The 22907-nt window shown below is 43.2% G+C and overlaps 3 protein-coding genes across 6 annotated transcripts; 2 read left to right on the forward strand and 1 right to left on the reverse strand.

Moving 5' to 3' along the window:
* The first annotated feature begins 178 nt into the window (after positions 1-178).
* On the forward strand, positions 179-8163 carry dhx30 (DEAH (Asp-Glu-Ala-His) box helicase 30). The gene is made up of 19 exons (XM_041948619.1): positions 179-350; positions 552-688; positions 797-907; positions 1013-1276; positions 1364-1513; positions 1597-1749; positions 2251-2721; positions 3309-3692; positions 3787-3865; positions 3964-4068; positions 4165-4340; positions 4450-4656; positions 4758-4839; positions 4946-5139; positions 5245-5404; positions 5492-5649; positions 5844-5944; positions 6077-6216; positions 6554-8163. Exons 1-19 carry the CDS (start codon positions 179-181, stop codon positions 6811-6813), a joined length of 3504 nt encoding a protein of 1167 aa, XP_041804553.1. The 3' UTR covers positions 6814-8163.
* On the reverse strand, positions 6865-22539 carry LOC121614641 (alanine aminotransferase 1-like). 2 transcript variants are annotated; one of them, XM_041948623.1, is made up of 11 exons: positions 22228-22539; positions 11867-11956; positions 11394-11502; positions 9940-10073; positions 9610-9853; positions 9438-9517; positions 9200-9336; positions 8670-8844; positions 8393-8548; positions 7588-7700; positions 6865-7399 (listed from the first exon to the last, which is right to left on the reverse strand). In XM_041948623.1, exons 1-11 carry the CDS (start codon positions 22390-22392, stop codon positions 7309-7311), a joined length of 1494 nt encoding a protein of 497 aa, XP_041804557.1. In that variant the 5' UTR covers positions 22393-22539; the 3' UTR covers positions 6865-7308. The 2 variants fall into 2 exon arrangements, with proteins under 2 accessions (XP_041804557.1, XP_041804556.1); XM_041948622.1 differs by lacking the exon at positions 22228-22539 and adding an exon at positions 12035-12166.
* LOC121614642 (ranBP-type and C3HC4-type zinc finger-containing protein 1-like) lies at positions 13174-22877 on the forward strand. 3 transcript variants are annotated; one of them, XM_041948624.1, is made up of 9 exons: positions 13174-13643; positions 17774-17972; positions 19449-19541; positions 19654-19795; positions 19885-19975; positions 20057-20342; positions 21275-21378; positions 21842-21940; positions 22048-22877. In XM_041948624.1, the coding sequence occupies exons 1-9, from the start codon at positions 13380-13382 to the stop codon at positions 22108-22110; spliced, it is 1341 nt and encodes a 446-aa protein (XP_041804558.1). In that variant the 5' UTR covers positions 13174-13379; the 3' UTR covers positions 22111-22877. The 3 variants fall into 3 exon arrangements, with proteins under 3 accessions (XP_041804558.1, XP_041804559.1, XP_041804560.1); XM_041948625.1 differs by having other exon boundaries at positions 21287-21378; XM_041948626.1 differs by having other exon boundaries at positions 17774-17948.
* The last annotated feature ends 30 nt before the right edge of the window (positions 22878-22907 follow it).

The raw sequence follows: 22907 nt of genomic DNA on the forward strand, positions 1-22907 counted from the left end.
TTTCGGGTTAGATTAAAGATTAATTTATTGATTTGAATGAATTAGTTTCAATCGTACTTACTTAGTACACCCAGGGGAAGATAAAAAAAATAATAATAATGACTTACAGTCCTCGCCAAAGGTGTCGCTGTGAACAGCTGCTGCGCGCTGCCGCAGGAGAAGAAGTTGTAGTTTAAAGATGTCGGCACCCGGTCTTTCTCTCGTGCGTGCCAGAGCGCTGTGCAATATTGCAAAATGGGTTCACACAGGAGGCCAAACAGCGTCCAACTGGAGCGGAGAAATGCGGGGATATAGCACAAAAGCACGAAGCTTTCGGGAATACTGTTCACCACATTTCCAGGCTAAACGAGGTGAGTAACAACTGCCGATAGCCGGGTTAGCTAACAGGTGACAGGTCTCCTAGCGCTAAAGCTCAAGGACGTCCATCACATCACAAACATCCCATTCGTGCTTGTATTCTGGAGTATTTCTCGTCAGTTTACCTCAGGGTTGAGTGGAGATAACATACCGTTGACCTTTCTGTGTGTCTGACCTTTGGTTTTCATGTTTAGATAACGCGAACCAAAGCCTCCTGAAGGACTTTCCAGATCCTAAAGGGCTGTTGAACAGAACCATCTGCCGTTCGCTGGGTGTGAGCGACCTGTCCCAGCTCGTCCAGTACAGCTGCACGGAACATGCGGGTATCAAGGTCAGAACAGAAGTCATAATGAGATGATGGTTTGTGGACACTGCATGCCATTGACAGCTAATGTCCCAGAGCTGAGTTAAGTTTTGTGTTGTCGCTGTGTTTCTGCAGAGAGCCACTGTCACGCTACTGTGGCCCTGCAGGATGGAAGAGGAGGGTCATGCCTCTAAGAAGATCGATGCAGAGCGACTTGCTGCGGCTGCTGCTTGTCAGAAGCTCAAAGTAAGCTGCAGTGACTTCAGACTGTGACAGGCTGGCTCACATTTCCATTTTGTCTTACCAACGTATCATAATTTCTCTCCCCTTCCCCCCTCTCTTTGTATACAGGAAATGGGTGTCATTGGTCCAAATAATCAGCTCCCCATGAAGAGATCTGGCAGAATGCAGCCAAGTTCAGGTCTTAATGATCATAAGGACTACTTGCCTACAGAAAATGTCCATGTGTCCAGTGGGAAAGCACATCAGCAAAAACAATGGCTGCCCCCAGCAGAGGACATCTCCAACATCACTGAAGCTCTTTCTCTGTTTCCACAACCGAAATCCCTCCTCACCAGGGTCATCCAGGTGGCCACATCATCCAACAGAATCAGGGTTTGTTGCTCTTATCCTTTTCACAGTTGAAGCTAAGCGCTCGTAATTCATCACTTTTTCTAAACTTGTCCCTCTCTATTGTTACAGGAGCTTATACAGTACAAAACAACAGGAGGGAAGCAAAAGATGTGTGAGCTGACCCTGCACTGGCCAGAGGAGATGAGATTCTCAGCCACAGCCAGAAAACAAGTGACAGCGGAGAGGATGGCTGCAGCTCTTGCCTGCATGAAACTGAAGGTGAGGATACTTTTGTGAAACTGCTGTACCTTTCTCACCATGTTAAAGCTGTGTTAACATGTGTGTCATGTCACCCGGTCCAGGAGCTGCGGCTGCTAGATAAAAACAACAACCCGCTGACTCACGTCCAGTACCATAAAGAGAAGGTGAGGGAGGCTGGAGAGCGAGAGAAGCGCCCTCTTCCCCTGGAAATCCCACAGCACCTGGAGGAAAGCATAAGAGAGTATCTCACACAGGTCAGTCATAGGAGAGCATTCTTAATGCTATAGCAAGTCATGATATATTAAACAAAAGTGCATGTTCATTCTGTGGCCATAAAGAAATTGTTTTCCAACTTGATTGGCTGACACAAAATCCAGACTGAGAGAAGCCTTGTGTTCACACCATTCATGTTAGATGCGTTGGATGGGGCATGTTGCTTCACGTGTTGATGAGACAAGAAATATAATACAGGAAGTCCGGTTTGAGTAACAGATACATGAGTTAAAGGCATATCAGATGCAGAAACACTGTAAAACAGTTTAGAATACAATGAGATTGGATTTTAAATCTATGGGAAATTGATACAAAAGCAATTACCTTACATTACAAAGTAATCTACGGGTAACGTGAGCTTGCACTCATCTGATTGGGTAACACTGCACAGGTGGAAATCACAAATCACTTTTCCTGTTTCGAATCACATGTAGCAGTATATTAATGGCATGTCAAATCTAATGTCTCCATCTTTCAATCAGTACCCAGTGGCAACAGAAATACAGAACCTTTGGGAGGAGGAAGAGATGAGAGAACAGCAGGCATTAAACCAGCAGCATGAGGAGGAAGAGGAGGACATGGTGACAGACGCCATCACTGGCAGGCTGTACAGGCCTCTGTCAAAACAGGAAGCCCAGCATCTTAGCGCCTACCTGCAGGGGGAATGGGAGACAGCAAACCCCGTGCTGAGTTTGAAGCTCCCAGTCGATGACCATCGTCAGCGCGTGGTCTCGGCAGTGCGGTCCTCCAGGGTGGTCGTGATCGCCGGTGAAACGGGGTGTGGGAAAACAACACGGATCCCTCGCTTCCTGCTGGAGCAGTGTGTGAGGGGTGGCGAGGGCGCTGAGTGCAACATCCTGGTGACCCAGCCCCGTCGGATCAGCGCTGTGTCCGTGGCCCATCGCGTCGCTCAAGAGATGGGTTCAGCTCTCAAACAATCTGTGGGATATCAGGTAAATACAGGTTTTATAGTGTACTGTATTTATTTATTTATTTTGCTGGATCAATAGCTATTTTAATTGCAATAGTCAGAAATTAATGCCACATTTTTCTGTTTTCTTAAACTGTGAATTATGTTTCTAAAACAGACCATTTTGTTCAAATTACCAATAGATCTTCTAACTGTGTTTTACAAGAGATTCTTTATAATAATATAATTAGCAACATGGAATTGGCCATTTTCACCAATAGTGAAAATGTTTCAAAGCTACACATATTCAATATTCTGTGAGGAACTGGCAGATTTTCTTCTATGGCATTGGTATTGTGATGCCATGGTAAGCACTCACAAATTTTCTTACATTTTGCTTTTTAATAAACCAAATTAATTGATAAAAAAAAAAAAAAAAGCTAAGTGTAAGAAGACAACCTGTAGCTCCCCACAGGGTTTGTCTCTGGAGACAAAATATAGATATGACAAAAATAGCTTGTTCCTTCCTTTTTTATTCTGTTGTTATTATAGTTAATCACATTAATGGATACATGTAGGAATATTTTAGCATTTTTGTGCAAGAGATCAGTAGTTATTTTCTGTGCATAGGTGAGATTTGACAGCCAAACACCAGAGCAGAGTGGAGGAGCCTTGCTGTTCCTCACGGTTGGCGTCCTGCTGAGGAAGCTGCAGTCGAACCCGACCCTAAAGGGAATCAGCCACGTGGTGGTGGACGAGGTCCACGAGAGAGACATTAACACAGACCTGCTGCTGGCTCTGCTGCGCTCCATATTAAACGAGAACCCCGACCTACGAGTGGTGCTTATGAGTGCGACTGGGGACAAGCAGAGGCTGGCCCAGTACTTTGGAGGCTGTCCAGTCATAGAAGTGCCTGGGTTCATGCACCCAGTGAGGGACAGATACCTGGAGGATGTGCTGACAGAGATGAGGCGCCCACTACAAGTCCAAAGGAGAGTGGAAACGGACAAGCATGTGAGAGTCAAGTCTGCTGATTGGTCAGCTTTTCTGCAGATGTTTCTTTTCTCTTGTCTAGTGTCTCACAAATTTGTATTTCATTCTATTTAAGGGAGGAACACTTGAGGCTGGACCAGATCTCGAGTTAGTAGCTGATGTAATCGAGCACATTGACAAACATGGAGAACCAGGTAACTAGCACACTCGCCTTTCCTTTTTTTAAATAGAGCTTTTAGATTATAAACCCCTTAATCGTATTTCTTAAAAATTATTTCCCCTCACGCTTCAGGAGCAGTGTTGTGTTTCCTCCCTGGATGGCAGGACATCAGGATTGTGCAAGAGACTCTGGAGGCGAGACCCAGCTTTTGTTCAGGCTCGCAGATGATCTTGCCATGTAAGGGAGCACAGACAGGTTTACAAAGCCTGGTTCAGGAGATGGGAGTCCTCTCCACAGATTAAGTGCATGTAAGATTTCCTTTTTTTCTTTTAGTGCACTCAAGTTTGTCAGTCGCAGACCAGCAGGCAGTGTTCCAGCGCCCCCAAGTGGGTCAGAGGAAAATTGTCCTCGCCACTAACATTGCTGAGACTTCAGTCACCATAGATGACATCGTCCATGTGGTGGATACCGGAACTCACAAAGAACAGAATTATGACCCACTGACTAAGGTTGGTGTCAAAGTGTTTCATTGTAAACTGTTCCAGATCTGCAAAAACTACCCTTGCAGTCTCTCATGGTTTCTGATGAAATTGTGTAAAATGGGAATAAATCTTCCAGGTCTCCTGTCTGGACACAGTTTGGATATCTCGCTCCAATGTCACTCAAAGAAAAGGGAGAGCAGGACGATGTCAACCAGGACAGTCTTACCACCTGTTCCCACGAAAACAGCTGGAATCCATGACGACCTTCCCCGTCCCTGAGATCCTGCGCACCCCGCTGGAGAATTTAGTAGTGCAAGCCAAAATCCACAGCCCTAACTGCAAGGTATGAAAGAGAACAATAGCTGTTTGTATTGCTTTGACCTGTTATTTTGTATATTTCTCGTGTATTGAATGATAATCTTTGTCTGCTTTGGATCCGCGAAGGCTGTGGATTTCTTGTCCCAGGTGTTAGACAGTCCAGAGACGGAAGCTGTGAGAGATGCTGTCCAAAATCTACAAGACATTGGTGAGTGAGTCACACCTGCTTGTGTGTGGGCTGCGTTTTAGCCTTCATGTGTGTCTAACTTTACACGTTCAGTGCAGGATTAAGCTGTCAGTGGTTTCTTCTGTAGGAGTTCTGGACAAGACAGAAACCCTGACGCCTTTAGGAGAGCGCGTTGCCTGCATGTCATGTGACCCTCGTCTGGGCAAAGTGCTGGTCCTGAGCGCCGTGTTTAGATGTGTCCTGCCCATGCTGGCTGTAGCTGCATGTCTGACCAGAAACCCATTTTATAACAGCCTGCAGGACAGAGCACAAGTAAACAAGGTGAGATGTGTTAACACCCACTTGTTGTTCCATGTAGTTTTAAAATGACACAGCACAAAGTGTGATCATGTACTAATTAGTTACGTCTGCGGTCTGTTTACCAAGGCGAAAGAAGCTCTGAGCGGCTCCAGCTACAGCGACTATTTAATGTTCATTAGAGCTGTGTTGGGCTGGAGGAGAGTTCAGCAGGAGGGGCAAAGATTGGAGAGAGCTGAATATCTGGACATGCACAGTCTGTCGAAATTCAGCCTTCGATTCATTAATGGTTCGTTGAAGTATACACACACACACACTCATTTAGACACTGTTTCAGAACATTTTAAGTCACTTCTTTTTACTGGTTTTGCTGCAGGTCTCATCTCTCAGTTCAGCACGAACCTGCACGAAGCAAAGCTGGTGTCTCGTAGTCACGAGTGCCAGCGTCACACTTCTCTCTACAACAAGCACAGCAACGAGGACGAGCTGCTAAAAGCTGTACTGCTGGCTGGATTCTATCCCAACCTCATTCAGGTACACGGCAACAAAGAGGGCTGTTATAATACTGCTTTTGTACAGACTATTTCCTCCTGCGCTCCATCAAAGATCACCCAGAATTGTGAGATCTGTTGTTGTTTCTGAGTCGCAAATATCATTTTGTTGTAGTAAAGTGAGATCCAGTATAACATGAATGGGGGAAAAAAACACACACTTTTTTTTTTTCTCAGGTGAAGAAAGGTGTTGTGTCGAAAGGACGCTTTCGCCCTGACAACCTGTCATTCCGCACATTCAGTGGGCCGGTACTGCTTCACAGCTCCTCAGTGAACAGGTTTGAGCATGTTCCAGAATTCAGCTATTTATTTGCAGATAGATAGATAGATAGATAGATAGATAGATAGATAGATAGATACTTTATTAATCTCCAAAGAGAAATTTGCATTGTCTTCCTTTTGTGTTGTAGAGGAAAAAAAGAGTTCCCTAGTCGCTGGTTGACCTTCTTCAACGCTGTCAAATCCAATGGGAGTGTTTTCATCAGAGAGTCTTCTGCGGTCCATCCACTCGCCCTGCTGCTGCTCACAGACTGTGATATCACGGAGATGGGTAGGACATGTACTTCTCTGCATAAAGCCGAGTGTAACAACACAGGCACTGGTGTTTATTGGTGCGTAGGTCTGACATTGTGTTCATATAAAACATATAGTGTATAGTGCCTTAAAGTGGCTAGAATTAATATTTTATAAAAACAATGTGAAAGGGATTTCTCAAAGTGTTAAACCGAGATTTATCACTTAAAATCTGCATCTCCCTGTTATCTTTTAGATTTATAGCGAGTTTCAGCTCATTGTTTCGCTGTCCACTTAAATATTATCATCCTCTTAGATTTTCTGACTTGCAGTAAATCCTCCTCTTTTCATAAATCACTTCTGTTGTGTCCCAGTGAAAGGAGACAGAGTGAAGGTGTCACTTGTTGGACACTCTCTGGTGCACTGCGAGCTGTCAGTTGAGACCTGGGGGCTGCTGTGGGAGCTACGGACTTCCATCCAGACCATGCTGTACCGCAACCTCAACAACCCCGACAACGCGATCACCAACTCTGCTCAAGACGGAAAACTCATCTCGTTACTGGTAGAGCTGCTCAACAACACAGACTCGAACCCTTTTATTCAGAACCAAGACAGTGACAGTGAGGTGGACTGATGGCATCGAGCACCGTCTGCATGTGTACTTTGGATCTGCTGGCTGGCACAGAGGAACCAAAGAGGATGACGGTATCTCATTTGTACAGGTTTTTGTTTTTTTGAGAATTTGTGACTCCTTGAGATAATACTGAATGTGCCGAGCCAATCAGGACTCTTGAAGAGCTGAGACGCGCGGTGGACTGCCGTCTCCTACTGTTATTGTTCATATAAATGATGAACTCTGCGTGGTGAAAGAAAATCCATTGGTTTGGATTTTGGACTGTAGTTTGTTATTTAATGGTTATTTGCTTTCTGAATAGCAGAAGTTGAATATTACTCTAAAAAAGTAAAGAGAAAGGTTATTATAATAAACTGCATGCAGTAAATAATTTCCTACTTACTGCAATAAATGTTCACATGCCAACATAAGGAAAATGATTGGTTTGTTTTTTTCAGATACAAGTAAGTGACAGGGAGAAAATAATTCTTATTTATCCCCTTAAGTGCCTTTTGCTTAAGAAAAATCCTTCATAAACTGTGTGTGAAAGCAGGTCAGGCGGCTCAGTAATTCTTCCATAGTCTTCTCAGCTGTCATGATGGAAAATCTGCAAAGAGAAAGGAAGGTCAAAGGTTTTTCCATACATCCATTTGCAAGACTAATTATTAAATGAAATACTTGTCCTTATCAAGCCAAGGTTTGTTTACCAGAAAACATGTTTTATTTGTGTGTAGAAAGGCCAGATTTTTAACTGTATTTAGACTAATCATGCTTGATTTCAATGCTGTGTAATACCTGATGTGGTGGGTGCCCTCCTTTTGTCCGTCCTCACAACCAGGACTGATAAACACACCAGCCTCCTCTAGCAGTCTGGCACAGTAGAACGTATCTGGTTGCATTCCCACTTCCTGAAATAAGCAAAGCATAACCAGGTTGAAAATATATTATAGCTCAATTGTCAGTGACTCCCAAATCAACATGTCTGACAATTGCAGGGTCCCAGTGATGAGTGTATCAGGCCTTCATTATAAAACGGTGGCAGTTTGCTTAGAATTAGACACAAAAAACTGCTTGGTTAGGTTTAGGAAAAGATTCTGGTTTGGCTTAAAATAATTATGTTGCTCTTATACATGTGATGCAATTTAAGTACAGTAACCAAGTAAAAATAAGTCAACGTTTACTTTCGCACAAACAGCGGTCTCCTGGCTGAAAGTCTGTGCTTGCTCGACCCATCCGTGCACCCACCCACACCTCCTACATATGCTTTCTTGCTCTTTGTACTTCGTCACCGAACTTCCTCCTTTGCTTCATAATTCCTCATAATTATTATGGCCAGAAGAGGTGGCCACCTAATAAACGACGATGTCGCCAGTAAAATATTTTGTTGTGGTTTGGTCAGTATTTTCAGCAGCACAAAGACTACTGAAGTGTCTCTGTGACCCTTTCACTCTTCTACACATTGCTACTTGGTCACTATGACCATGAATTGGTATTCAGGCTGTAAGGGGGGATTCCATCCCTCCAGATTCACCCTCAAATCACCTACTGGTTATAGCTCTGGTTTTGCAGTGTACTTGGCTCTGTAAGTTAGTATTTGAACCTCTGCTTTCTGAATGGCTTTAGGTGGGAGATACAGTCTGGGGAACACAAATGCTCCTCCTTCCACTGGTTGGCAGCAGAAACCCGGCAGACTGTTTACAACCTCAGCAACTCTCTTCACATTTCGAACCAGCGTGCTCCTGATGTTTTGTATCTCCTGCAGAAGAGAAAGTTTAAGGCAAAATCAAAAAAATATCAAACTGGGGACTAGAGTAATGCCTATTTCTAAATCTCTTAAGAAAAGCTTGTTATTAGATGTTGCATGTCTCCGGTCTCACCTCTTTATAAAGGGGGTATGAGGGATCTCCTGGTTGTGGAGGGTGCAGCATAAGATCCAGGGCAAGCTGACCCAACACAGGCGAACAGCTGTCTTTGGAGAACTGTGTGTAGACGTGTTTCATAACAGTGGGGTCCAGATTTACCAGCTCCACATATCCGCTACGCAGACCACACCTGGTGGCAGAGAGGAGAGCCCAGTCAGCTTTTCCAGGGCTTTCGATCAAATCACATGATCTTGCACAGAGGATGGTTTTTGTTGGGTTATCGTGGACATTTTAGATGTTCCATTTTAAAATTTAGTGAGCTCTTATGAGACTCGCATGTTGTCATCAACATCTTGTCGACCTTGTGGTGAGATTGTGTTGCCAGCTAAACTGTTTCCAGGGTGAAGACTGAACCTTCTAACTTAAATCTGTTTTTTTCCCTCTAAATTACAACTTTGTCTTTGTCTCAAGTTGCATTTCTGCAACATTTGTGTGTCTCGCCGGGCACAAAGTTGAACTACTTTAGATAAGGCATGAGAACTCACTCTCCCATGAAGCCTTGGGCTACTGAGTGGAAGGACGCCAGCTCCACTGTGTCTGAAAAAGGAGGGCCCATCTCAGACAGAACGCTCTTGTAAGAGAGAAACTCGCTCTTTTCCCCATAAACACAGTCCTGATAGACCTGTAGAGGAGAACACACAGAAAATCCAAGCCTTTACTTCCACGTCGGATGATTACTATGAATTTGTGCCTTGATAGATGACATTGCCTTAAGACATCCACCTCATCTGCCAGAAGGAAGAGCCTGTTCTCTGAGACAAACCGGACCACCTGTTGCATCGATTTTCTGCTTTGAACATGACCTACAGGAAACATGGCACAATAAGCAACTGTGTGATATTCTTTGATACAAAAATATACTTCGATGAGCTGCAGTCAGGTGCGATTTTGCTACCTGAGGGATTTCCAGGGTTGTTGACGTACAGGGCTACAGTGTTACACATCCCCTTTGACGATTCCAGCGCTCGATGCAGCTCCTCGACCTGCAGCTCCCAACCCTGCTCCTCGTTGAGGTAGTAGGGAACAACAGCTGCTCCCAGCATGGTTATGGACATAATGGTACAGGACTGGCATGGCACTGGAGTCAGCACCCCTGTTCTGAGGGGCCCCTTGTTGTTCACCATCATGTTGAAAGTGTTCTAACAGGCACAGCAGCAGAGCGTGTTAACTTGATGATGGAGCGAATTTACACAATTTACAGCGTGGGAGTAATAGTGACAGTTACCATGACTGACCACCGCGAGCCGGGGCTGATGTATATGTTTTCAGGGTAAGACGGAACCCCACCATCTCTTCTCATTATGAACTCAGAGATCCTGCGGATTACTTGAGCTATACCTGCTGTTTCAGTGTAAGAACCTGGCGAAATAACACGGATTCTGATTTATTATCACAAGAAAGAGTCTGATAAGAAAAGCTATTGTACAGTAGTGTGTGAATGTTACATATCCTGCACATATACAATATTACTATATATAAACTACATGTGTCCATGTATTTTTTTTTATATTGTATCTATTATTCACACTTGTGTTATGTATAGTGCACACATCCCTGCTGGAGTTGCTTAGTGGGATTTATGGATTTCTTTGGCACAAATAATTGTACAATTCATTTATATATTGTTGTAGGTATTGTAATGTATACAGACATTTTTATCTCTAAAATTTCTTTAATGTTTCCTCAGGCTGAAACAAACTGTTATTTTTATAAGAAATTAATCCATATTCTTAGTTAATCTTTTGGACTATATAACATCAGTAAATAATGAAAAATGCAAATCACGCTATCCTGCAGCAAAAGGTGGCGTCTTCTGATATTTGTTTTGTTCAAGCAAAATGACAGACCACCAAACTGTTCCTTGAAAAATAAACAAAACAATTAAATAATTAACTTGAATTAACTTAGCTTTGATGCAAACTAAAAAGTGTTAAAAAAAAAAAATCCACAAGTTCCATCACTTAAAGTTACCATTCACACAAAGTCCAATAAACAGTTCTCACTTGCATACCTCCAGTCGTACCTAGCCATGCAGATAGCGTTGCTTCTGTTAGCCCAGGCTTTGAGATAACCTTATTATACCTTATATTTAAACCTTATAAACTTATTAATACAAATGTGAATGGAATTTCATTTGTGTTGCTTAAAAAAATTAAATATAACACTTGAAAAAATACGGGCAACATCTTTTACTCTGGACAATCCAAATAAGCACAGCTATCAGGGTTTTTTTACGGTAACTATGTGGACCGATATTCATGGTCCTAAGAGGATGAATCCTACTGATTTTCATGATCCCTTTTCCTCTGTTGCCTTTTCAGAGTGAAATATTTCAACACCTCATGGATGGATTGCATCGGCAGTCTGGTGCAGAGATTCATGGTCATTTGTGAACTTCGGTGAATTTTTCTCCAGCAACATCCATAAGATGAAATTTACTACATATACATATACTTTTATTTAGTTCTCATCTTACAGTTTGTTTTTCCTCACAGAGCTGCGAGCAAGTTACTGGACTCTGAGTCTTGTTATGCTGTAAACACTTCACACAAAATTCAGTTGAGCTTTATTGTGTTGGATGTTGGCAGAAATGTGGGAAACAGATATCTCTAAAAAAAAACAAAAAAAAGTGAGTTGACTCTTCAGCATGTTCACTGTAATAACAAACATTGCCCTTACCTACACTCCCTCCAGCACAGTCCCCAAGCAGCTTACGAGCCCTCTGTCTGACGTCCACCGGCAGTCCGGTGCTGTCCAACAACTGAGGGTAAATACAAGCAGCAAGAACCTGGAAATATGAGGACACACAGCAGAGGGACACAGGTTGAAGTTGCAGCTTTAATTCATTCACTCATTCATTCTACCTCATAAAACACAGAAATAAACAAAAAACAAAACAGCAACAACAAAGATAAATACATAACGATACAAAAACTTCCTGATTAGGGGAAATAATGTGATGGATAAATCAGGATATTTAAGATGTGCAATAAAATAGCTATATAAAATAATTACAAAGAGATGTTTGGGGGTTTAAGCTCAAATTTCAAAAATGTCCAAACATGCTCAGAACATGAAACAAGAGCCAGTGAGTAGAGCATGTCTGATTAATACAGCTCAAAGGTGAGTTGTCTTCAAAGGTCACAGCTTACCTGTCGGACATATGACAGAGGTTTCACACCTGCCCTGTGCGGATCACCCAAGGAGACGTCTATCACTTCTTGGTACGGCTTTCTGGCTCCCTGCAGACAGGTGGATTTAAAGCAGAGGTTCCAGATATCACAACACAGGCCGGACAACCGGCTCGAGATTCTTTTTACCTCTCTGAGCTCTTTGTTGATCCGGCTTGCTTGTCTGGCCAGGACTGCAGACGGATGTTTTACGTTCTTCATATTTGAGCTGATCTCCTGCAGGACAGACATCTCTGTGATTTGTCTGTGAGAGCAGCAGCTGGCAGCTGAGCTGAGCTGTGTATCGCTGGCCAACTTGCTGCAAGTTAAAAGGATTTCTAGTTAAAGATGTACATGGAAAATATGTGGTAATTAGTGCCTTATTAACAGACATCAGTTAAGCGACAATCTGCTACTGGTTTGGCAGCATTTTATTTCATTAACATGCTTACCCCACCAACTGCATAAACATGCATCTCTTTGTTATACATCAACTTTTTTGTGCTGACTATGCATGACACCTGCTGAAATCACAAGCACCTACTGTCAGACTCTTAACCACCTGGGTGCTATTTCTGAGTCGGATAAAACCGGATCGGATCCTCATGCAGTGAAGGGCATTACAGTAGCTATAACTACTGCAGTGCATTGCTTTCAGGTGTTCACAAGCTCAATCAATTACAGCACAGACACAGGTTTGAACTGACACGAAGCAAATGGCTCATGTTACTCTTGCTCTGAAGTCCCTACACTGTCTCCCACCTCCAGATATATTTTATGATTATATAGTTTATATGCTGCCAAAATACCTTTAGAATTTGATTTTGTGCTGTTTTACTGATTTTGTCTTCAGTGTGTGAGACAGCAGAAAACATGTTACTGAGTCAAACAGCTGCTACTGATTTTCATTACTATATATTTATTTTAAATTGTATAGCGTATGTTGATGATGCTCTTTCCAGTAAGGATATGTTTGTAGATCACAGTCCAAAGTCAACACCACAATATCTGTTTTAGGGTGAAGTTCATTGTAATAGATTGCGTTTTATTTGTTAGTGTGTTGTTTATAATTGCTTATTTCATGCTATTTATGGCGTCTTGTACTCACTGTGAAGGAATGCAGAAAAAACATTTTAATCTACAACTGTAATCTACAGTTTTTTCGATGTTATGCTGTTAGAGAGCAAAATAAAATGCAAATTATGTATATACATTTGCTGTACGTGAGGTCGGACATTTCACGGCCAGGTTTCTCTACGGACATAAATAAGAGACGTACCCCAGTACTTCCTGTTTTGTTTTCTTTCGCTCCGTGTCCGCTCGGGTCGGGTCGATATGGAAGAATATTTTGCGAGGCGAGGAGACGACCACAGCCTGCCCGTGAAGAAACGCGGTGTCTTCAAACACTGGTGGACCTTATAAACAGAAGCAGCGGGCAGCAGTAACACCTGCCGCGGGGCTTCGACACCCTCACTCCGCCTCTGTCGTCCGCGACATGGCTCTCAGCTCGGGCGGCTGGGCTCCTCCAGCCCCGGTCCCTGCCTCGTCCCAACAGGCTGCATGCGGCGGGCCTGCGCCGACGGCTTGCTGCAGTACAGTTATAATGTCAGTCCGGGTTTCGGTGTGCCATTCCGGTATCCGGCCCCTGTGCCTCCCCGGTGCGGGCAGCGAGGCTCTGCGCTTGCAGCTCAGCATGGACACGAGCCGGGCCGGAGAGTTCCGACTGGCGCTGCGAGATACGAGCGGAAACCGCAGTGTGGTGAGTGTTCACACGTACACCTGAGTGTTTACAGGCTGTACTGCTTTACCGCTTGAATATGTTTGTGATGAACCACCTCGCCGAATCACATTTGAATTTTGTACCAGCACAGGCCCTCACGCGCCATTTCATGGAGCCCCCTATACATGCAGCCCCGCAGATTGAGATTATGGATAAAATCACACCAGATTTCATTCAGTGGTTGTAGGTATAAAGACACGCAGCTGCAACAAAACCCAAGAATTTCCTCCAAGTGTTTTAAGGGTCTAGGATCGCCAAAAAATTTTGTAGTTTCATTTAATTTCCTTCTTGATTTATTTCTTAGCAGTACTCATGTGACAAGAACTCCAGTTTAGTGTTAATACAGCCTATATGATCTCAAAACACTACTGTAATAAAGGGTTTTTTTTTTGTTTCCTTTTCATTTTGAGTCATTTAACTAGTGCATGTTTAGTCTTAATGAAACTCAAAACATAATCAGGGAAAATCCTTCAGCTGGACGTAGTGACGGACAGTTCACTGAGACTGTCCTCGTATTTCCCCTCTCAGTCATCAGTTTGCAGCCCTGCATTTGCCACATGTAGCACGATAAGATTATAATGAATGTACCATCACGCTTGTTACTCTGTGTCTCGTTGAAACTGTCTATTTTGGTCCAAGAAACTCTCATGATTCTGAGGAGGAGCAGATCACAATGAAAAACTGATGTTTGACCTTTAAACTGGTGGATTTCTCAGCTGTGGCTTCTTAATGTACATGTGGGGTGGTGAATAGAGCCTAGAGCCAGGTGTATTTGTGAAAGCAGACAGGAGCACGTACATAAATAACAGTGTGGAAGCAGCAGCGAGCAGGAACAGGAAGTTCTGGCACCCCTCACACCTACTTTCAGCACAGATCACAAGTGCCTTTATCTAGATGCTTTACCGCCACCTCAGCTCGCAATAAACGTTTGTCTGAAACGACAGAGTTTATGGTACATTGTCTGTATTCATCTTCCAACCCTTGGAGGATAACCTTTACTCGGGTCTGAAATACCAAGTGAGTTTGGTATCAAGAGACAATAAGCTTGATCAGCAAGCTAACATTAGCATTCAGCTAAAAGTACAGCTGAGCCTGACTGACGGAGAAGAGTCTGACCACGTCCAGCTGAGCCTGATAAGCTCAACATGACAATCCTCTGGTCCCGGCCAAACCTTTTCCTACTAGTGGTAAAGATCTGAGAGTAGGCAAATCATGGTCATGGTTATTCTAGCAGAGGATTTCCCTGAACTTTAAAAAAATTCAACTGAAAAATAGAAAAAGAAATGTCTTGAATAATAATAATGGTACAATGTATAATACGATAAACATAAAGACTTATTTATTATATGGTGTGTATTATATTGGTTTTATTTGGTAAATAAAATGTGAGAAAGCATTGTTGAAATGCGTTTTTCTCATTCTGTTTGGCTGCTCCAAGCACCGGTACATGAAAAGCAAAGAGGTGGTTGGCTTCATCTGAACTAAACAGCCCAGCTGAGAGTGAGTTGGGGACTTTGGGGAGGGGTGAAAGGGCAACGCTGTGAAAGAAAGAGGTGTGTTGGATTTCTAACACAAGACCGAGCGAGAGCATCGTTGGTAAATGGAATGCTGCTGTTATCTGGTTTTCATAATCATAGGAAACTAATATCGTCGTTGAAAATCAATCACCTACACCCAGCAGCTTTGTTTGGTGGTGCTTAACGAGCATTACAGCCTTGCAGGACCACCCTGTTAAAGAGACACTTATCTGGACTTTCATGCAGTCAGGGACTCACAAGAGACAGATTTTTTAGAAAGAAGGGTCAAAATTGAAGCAGCAGAAGCAGAAGTATCCTCACTTTTAGTTCCTAGTGAGCTCCAGATTTTCTGGTCCCTACAATTCCCATAATGCAACTGAATAGTGTCATAATTAGAGTTGTCATTAGAAGACTTTCTTTAAAATGTATAAGTTTTGAGCCCAAACTGATCCTCATCTGTAAAAGTAGTGGAGTGCTCCTTTAAATAACCTAAATGATCAATTCATCATCAAAATTGTAACCAAGCAAGCGTTTGTTAATAAATCAGCTTCAGTTAGCAGGAAACTGTGTCCGTGCTGCAAGCTGTGTTGGTTTCAAACTGACCTCCTGGTTTTGACATGATGGAGAGGACACAGACCGCGTGTGTCTCTCGACCACTGATGGATGTTTTTGTGTTGATGGAAGCGTTTAATTACATTTTCTTGATAGTCAGCCAAGCATCTTTTCCTTTAACCCGTCAGCAGAACCTGCACTCGGCTTTGCTCGTTTTGTATTTGCTGCTCCGGCCGCCAGCACCAGGTTACATTCTCGGCCTGTACAGCCGTATTGCAGTTTCTTCACAATTAGCCTCTTTTTGAGCACATACTGTGCATGCTGACAGTGCGTTGTTTGGCAGAAAATTAATTGGGAACTATTTTCATAATCTGCTTTGGTTTAAGATAAAAATCCTGCTTTTCGTCATCATATCTGATTGTAAACCTGATGTTTTGGGGTTTTGGACTGTTTGTTGACTAAAACCATCAATTTGAATACATCATCTCGGGCTAAATTACAGCAGCCATCATTTCCCTGTTTTCTCACATTTAATTAGATTAATCAATTAATTGAGAACATAAGTGACAGATTAATTGACCCTGAAAATAATCTTAAATTGCAGCTGCTCACTTGCTAAATAAGACTCAGTCTTTACACTGGTAGTATCAGCTGGAGTTTCCTTTTAGCTAATTGGATCCTTCAGGTTTAATGCTGTGCTTTCTAACATCGTTAAGAAAAGTGCTGTATAAATAAAGTTTATTATTATTACTATACACAAAGGTAAATAGAGTGCTGCTCTGACTCAGACTCTGTGGGATTCATTTCAGTGCACACACAAGCTCTTTTAGTATTATGGTTGATTACAGTCAGCAGCTACATCACTCCCAGCTGTAGAGGCGCCGTTTGATCACGCCTGACGTTGACCTTTCGTTGCACTCTGCCTGTCTCGCTTCATCCCAACTTTTCCTCCTCTGTTTGTCGAGTTCACTGTGCCGTCTTCCTAAAATCTGACGGGCTCAGACTCGGCTTTTCATCTCGGCAGAATCTCAAGTCAGACACATTTCCCCCGACAATCGAGGCGCTTCTTGATTTGCATGGTTTTCCTTTGATCCCTGCTTCTTTTAGCTTGTCTGTCAGAGCTGGCAAACTTTTCGTACAGAGCGTCTGCACACACGCTCTGCGGCAGGAGGCAAATCCCTCGTCGCTGCTTTTTTTCTACCCACAACAGACTTCAGTGCCGTAATGATTCCCTCCGTTCCCACACTGAATGTTAGAGGGCAGATTATGTGGAAAAAAACATCTCAGTGCTGCTAAACACACTCATTTCTGAGGCTTTTCTCTGTCAGAGCGAGAACTTCACTTGCTTTCTGACATATTTAAATATAATAAGAATCTCTCATACTGCGATAATCCTGCAAATTGTGTTGCAGTTTGCATCCACATTTTTCCATGTTCACATCAAATGTGATGGTGGTTCAAAAAAGGTCATCAGCGTTGTCCTGCCACAGACAGTGTGTGTTATTGTAAATGCCCATGGCTCCGTAATTTGCAGAGGCCTTCAGTGTTATTTTTCTTCTTTCCAAAAATAAAAAACAAAACAATGCTATAGAGCTAAAACGTCCTCAGGAAGCTATTCTGCAACTATTTTGATAATTGATAAATATTTGTAGGCATTTTTGAGGTTCCAACTTTTGAAATGTTGAACATTAACATCCTAGTAATTGAATATCTGGGATTTTGAACTGTTGGTTGGACAAATCGATCAATTTGAAGTTGCCACCTTGCGCTCTAAGACATTTTAATTGCCGCTTTTTATTATTTTTATTCTTTTACATGTCATAGTCTAAACGATAGTCAATGAATTGAGAAAATAAGTGTCAAATTTATAATAATGAACAAAATTATTAGGACTGCAGTTATGTTTTGCATTTGGTAGGTTTTGGATTAATTGATACAAGTTTTTCTTCATTTCTGTGAAAAGAAATAGAAGAAATGCAGTTACTTTCCAGGAAGACTTTCCGTTGGAGACTGACTTGTTTGTGTTTTCTTTACCCTCAGTTCATTGCGGAGTTTGACCTGCGCTCGGTGCAGTATGAGGTCAAATCCCCTCGCAGCCACGAGATGCGCCTTGCTGCTCCGCCCCACGACTGCATCCGCTTCAACTTCCGCTGCGACCGCGAAGCCGAGGAGTGGGCCACGGTGGTGATGTCCTCACTAAGAGAGGCACATAGAGGTCAGTTTGACGACGATTTTCTTTGTAAGTATTAAATATATTTTTTTGTTCAAGAGGATCCGACAGATATTGCTAATTTATATCACGGTCAAACATAAATGTGACTCAGATTATGTCTATTTATAGATCATCTCGGTTATTAATGGACATCATAACACTGCTAATTATGCTGACTCAATCATTTTAGATAAACACAGACAAATTAGATGATCAACCCCATCAGGCCAAAACCAATGGTCTTATTTTGTCATTTTAAATGACAGGCGCACACTTACTTCAGATAGATTATATTTTATTCCAGTGTAACATCGTGCCTGTTTAGTAAACTGGAAAAAACAATACAACCCTGATTCCAAAAAGTTGGGACGCTGTGTAAAACATCAATGAAACAGAATTTGATATCTTGTTAATCCTTTTTGACATATACTCAATTGAAAACAGCACAAAGACAATATATTTAATGTTTCACCTCATAAACTTCATAGATTTTTTTAAATATCTGCTTATTCTGAATTTGATGCAGCAACATGTTTCAATCAAGTTGGGACAGGAGCAACAAAAGACTGAGAAAGAAACAAAAACACCTGTTTGGATCATTCCACAGGTAAACAGGTTGATTGGTAACAGGTGATAGGATCATGATCGGTATGAAAGGAGCATCCTGGAAAGGCTCGTTCACAATCAAAGATGGAGCGAGGTTCACTGCTTTGTGAACACATGATTGTATAAAGGATGTTACTACATGGACTGAGGAACACTTCATAAAACTGTTGTCAGTAAACATATTTTTGCTAATGACTGCATTCTGTTTCTATTAGTGTTTTACACAGTGTCCAAACTCTTCTGGAATCAGATTGTAACAACATGTGTTTTGGTGGTCTGGTATCCCGCTCGCTCCTCAGGTTCCACATGTGTCTCTATACTATTGACTATCCTATGATGGGGGAAAATGCCAAAAAAGAGGATACATGTATATATTAAAAAAAACTATAGTAAAACAACACAGCATGACACGTGGCCCCAGGTGAAAACAAGTATAAATAAAGAAATCTGTGAAAAGGTTAAAAAAACACCACTTTCTGTCTGCAGGCAAGCTAAAAAAGTGGAACACAAATCGGAGGACAAATACAGAGATCAGCTGTATTTTCCTCTAACTTTCCTCTAACCTCGTTAGGCTGTTCATACTTTAGTAAGTAAAGTAAAACAACAGGTACTGTGGGTGAGCTGAAAGACTGAAAGGAGCTTTGAAGTGGCTGCAGAGTCTCTCTGATCAGAGACAGATGCTTTAAGAATCTTTCAAGGCAGATTCTTGGATTCAGTAAGTAGCACAGTGCTGGAATTGTTATCTGAAGAGTAATGTGTGCGAATTAGACACACAGAAGGAAATGCTACACTTTGACTACAACTGAGCCATGAAAAAAGGTTTTCTTTATCAGCCAGTGCAGCTAGAATAAATACAGCTATCGACTGATCACATGCTTCTTGTTTCTTCTCTGGCAGTTGCAAATATTAACACATGTGAATCAGATGGCAGACACGACCACACGGCAGCAGCTATGGAGCAGTGGAGCTCGGCCTCGCTGCCGCTCACCGGTGGGTTTGCCTTTGTTTACCGCCGTGTGTTTCCCTCTCTCTCTCTCTCTCTCTCTCTCTCAGAACATGCTCTAAAAATGTCACTTTTGATCGCTGCCTCCTTTGTTTTCAGAGGAGCTGTGCTTGGAGCTCGCACGGGCGATTGAAGCCGGTGACGCGCAAGCCGCCTCGCAGCAAGCGTCCGCTCTGGCTCGGCAGAAAGCGGCGCTGACGATTCAGCTGTCGGAAAAGAACTACGCAGACGGAGAGATCAGGTGAGAGATGAGAAGGTTTGTTCAAGGTCGCCGTGACTGAGGCGCCGTCCAGGTTTTTGCAGCTCACGGTGCCCATGTTTGTGTTGCAGCTTATCAGTGGTGGTGGAGGATGTCTCGTCATCCTGCTGCGTCACGGTGAAAGTCTTTCCCTACATGACTGTGGCTGCACTCAAGCAACAGGTCAGAAAACTGCCGGTCAACCAGTTATAAAAGGTCGTGGTGGGTTTTTAGTCACTAACTCCCAGCGCTCTTGATCTTCAGGTGTTTCTCGAGTATGGCTTCCACCCCCGCGTGCAGCGCTGGGTGATCGGTCAGTGCTTGTGCACCGAGCCGAGGTCGCTGGCCTCCTACGGGGTGCAGAAGGACGGCGATACGGCGTACCTGTACCTGATCTCGGCCCGGCAAGCCCGCATCACCCGCCAGCTGTTCCAGCAGGACCTGGAGAGCGCCCTCCTCGCCCCACCTCTCCCACCAGGCAACGGCCCCACCTCCCAAGACTGGAGGGGTTACAGCACCCTGCCCTCGAGGCTACCCCACACCAATCAGGGTGAGTTTAACAAATGTCAAACACTGCACTGTCAAAGATGCTTCATAACAAAAGAGGACACATTACAAGCTACGCCAATGCCATGAAGTGGTATACACTTCCTGTCTTCAAAGTGGGCGCGACCGCCTCTTCTCGGCATCTGAATCGGGCATTTTTAACACCAACACATTACTGATGGACTATCACTTGTCCATGTCAAAACAATGCATCACTAGATGCAGTACAAATGGAATGTTTGGCCCTTATTTTGCCACTCGTTTTTATCTGCTAGGTTAATGTGCTCGCTCCTGATGTGGTGAATGTGTTGCTGAGACAGCGACAGGTCTCACGCTGTTGGAAGACATGTGGCCTGTGGAAAAATGGGTCTAGTATTTCCTTTGGTGACTATGAGGTGAAATAATCTGTGCCCACGTTCACTTCTTCCATCGCAATTAGGAAAAAAAAATGTCTCTGCACTGGCCAGATTAGTCACCTGACCTCAATCCATCCGATCATGTGTTTGAAGGCGAAAAACCTGCAGAACACCACCAGAGCAGATATGACATGTCTGGTGATGTCTGTGGACTTCAGAGATTCAGTCATTCACTGCCAAAGATTTGCAAACAAATTTAAAATTAAATGGCTTCATTTAGATTTATATTAACTAACCTATCTAACCCAAGTAGGGTTGAAGAATCGTACCTGTACAGGTTACTGCAGCACATGTTTGTTAGTGATTTATGAAAAAAAAATTTGCGGGTTTTTTTTTTTTGGTTTTTTGGTTTTCCTTCATCGTTCACCTGACGGGGATGAAAACACTTTAACCTTGTAGTCAGTGTTGATTTCAAACCCAGTGTGCTGAAATGCAGCAGACTCGTTGTAAATACCACACTCAAACTAGAGAACGCACACGCCTCTGTAAACCTGTTTTTGGTTGTTTTCGTGAACTTCAGGGAGCACAGGAGGAGGAAGCGACAGACCAGGCGACATCAAAGACGTCCTCGACATTGAGCATCTGCAGCTGAATGATCACACCGCCAAAGCCAGTAAAACACAGGTATGATCGCAATCTGTAAACCATGAGTGTAAACCTTTTGTTATATCTGTGTGCAGTTTAATGGTGTGCTGAAGTAGCTGAGAGGAACCCTGTGGAGTTTTTGAACACTTGTAGCGTTTTGCAGCAGTGTTTTTAGCAGTGAGGCAAGGTTTTGTTTGTATCTAGTGTGCACACACACAAACACACACACACACACAAAAACGATGCCAGTGAATGAGAGCGCACACACAGGTGCTGTGACACACAGTCGTTCTCATAAACTCCATGGTTTAGCTCCCAGTTGCTGCTCTCCTAGCCTCAGGGACAGCCAGCAGAGCCCCGGATCCAAGTCCAGCTCAAGACTAAAGGCCTAAGGTTCTGAGACTCAATCAATCAGAAAATCTATCTGGCTTTGTGTAAAGGTTTAAAACGGTATGATTTACCAAATGATTCCTCTTTTAAAACCTGTCTGTCCTCTGCACAGACGGAGTGGGCTTGTCCCTCATGCACTTTCATCAACAAGCCGACCCGTCCGGGCTGCGAAATCTGCGCTACAGCCAGACCCGACACACACATCCAGCAGGTACTGCATAAATATCTGCCATCCACAAATACTTATGTACAACTCTTTGTAACGCGACCCCTCAGTGACTGTCGCCTCTTCTTCTGTTTTCTATTCTCTTGACAAAGGAGAGAGGAAGGAGAGACGATCGAGGAGAGTCTGGTTTAAGCAGCAGCAGCAGCAGCAGCTGACTGCCCACCGTCGCCGTGCAGTCGCCATGTCTCACTCACTCACTCACACACACACACACACACGCAAGCGGAGTGAGGATGCTAAATCTGCTACATACTTGTTGACAAAATACTCACACAAAGACTGTCGAGTGCACTGAGAGTCCTCTGACAGCTGGCCGGCTGCTGAAGACGTTTGAAGCACTGTAGCATGACACAGAGCTGCACAGGCCGAGGCTCCGACGGCGAACTGCAGACAGAGAGAACGGGCTTTGACCATTGATACGGACGTGACCATGACATACATCTGAATTTGGCCTGACCCCTTTATTATTTATTTTACAGCGCGTGTGTGTGTGCACAGTGCAAACAGCACAGACGGCCTAATATTTATTTTAGATGAGAGGGACGCGATGTTCGTTCTTTGCATTTGATCGCAGCTGAAGATGAGGGCGACTTTCAGTGTCTGCCGACTGTGAAGTGAGAGGAAAGTCGAAGCCCCCGTTCTGCTCATTATCTTGTCACATGCTGGTGCCACAGCAAATGTCGGAAGCCACGGCTGAGAAGAGAAAGTGTGTTTACAGGGTCGTCAAGTGCTTTTATTTTTTTACAACATTGTATTATGTGTATTATTTTTAACAAGATGCATTGAGTAATTGATGTACATTTTAGCAGTTGATCTAAGTTTATTCAATTCCCTCTGAGCTGTGACAGCAATGGAATGATTTGTTTTCAGAACATAATACTGTAAAAAAAAAAATGCATTAGCTGAATAAACATAATGGAACTAAACCAATCCTGTTTGTCTGTTGATTTAT

The sequence above is a fragment of the Chelmon rostratus genome, chromosome 12 (assembly GCF_017976325.1).
Source record: "Chelmon rostratus isolate fCheRos1 chromosome 12, fCheRos1.pri, whole genome shotgun sequence".
Classification (NCBI taxonomy): Eukaryota; Metazoa; Chordata; class Actinopteri; order Chaetodontiformes; family Chaetodontidae; genus Chelmon; species Chelmon rostratus.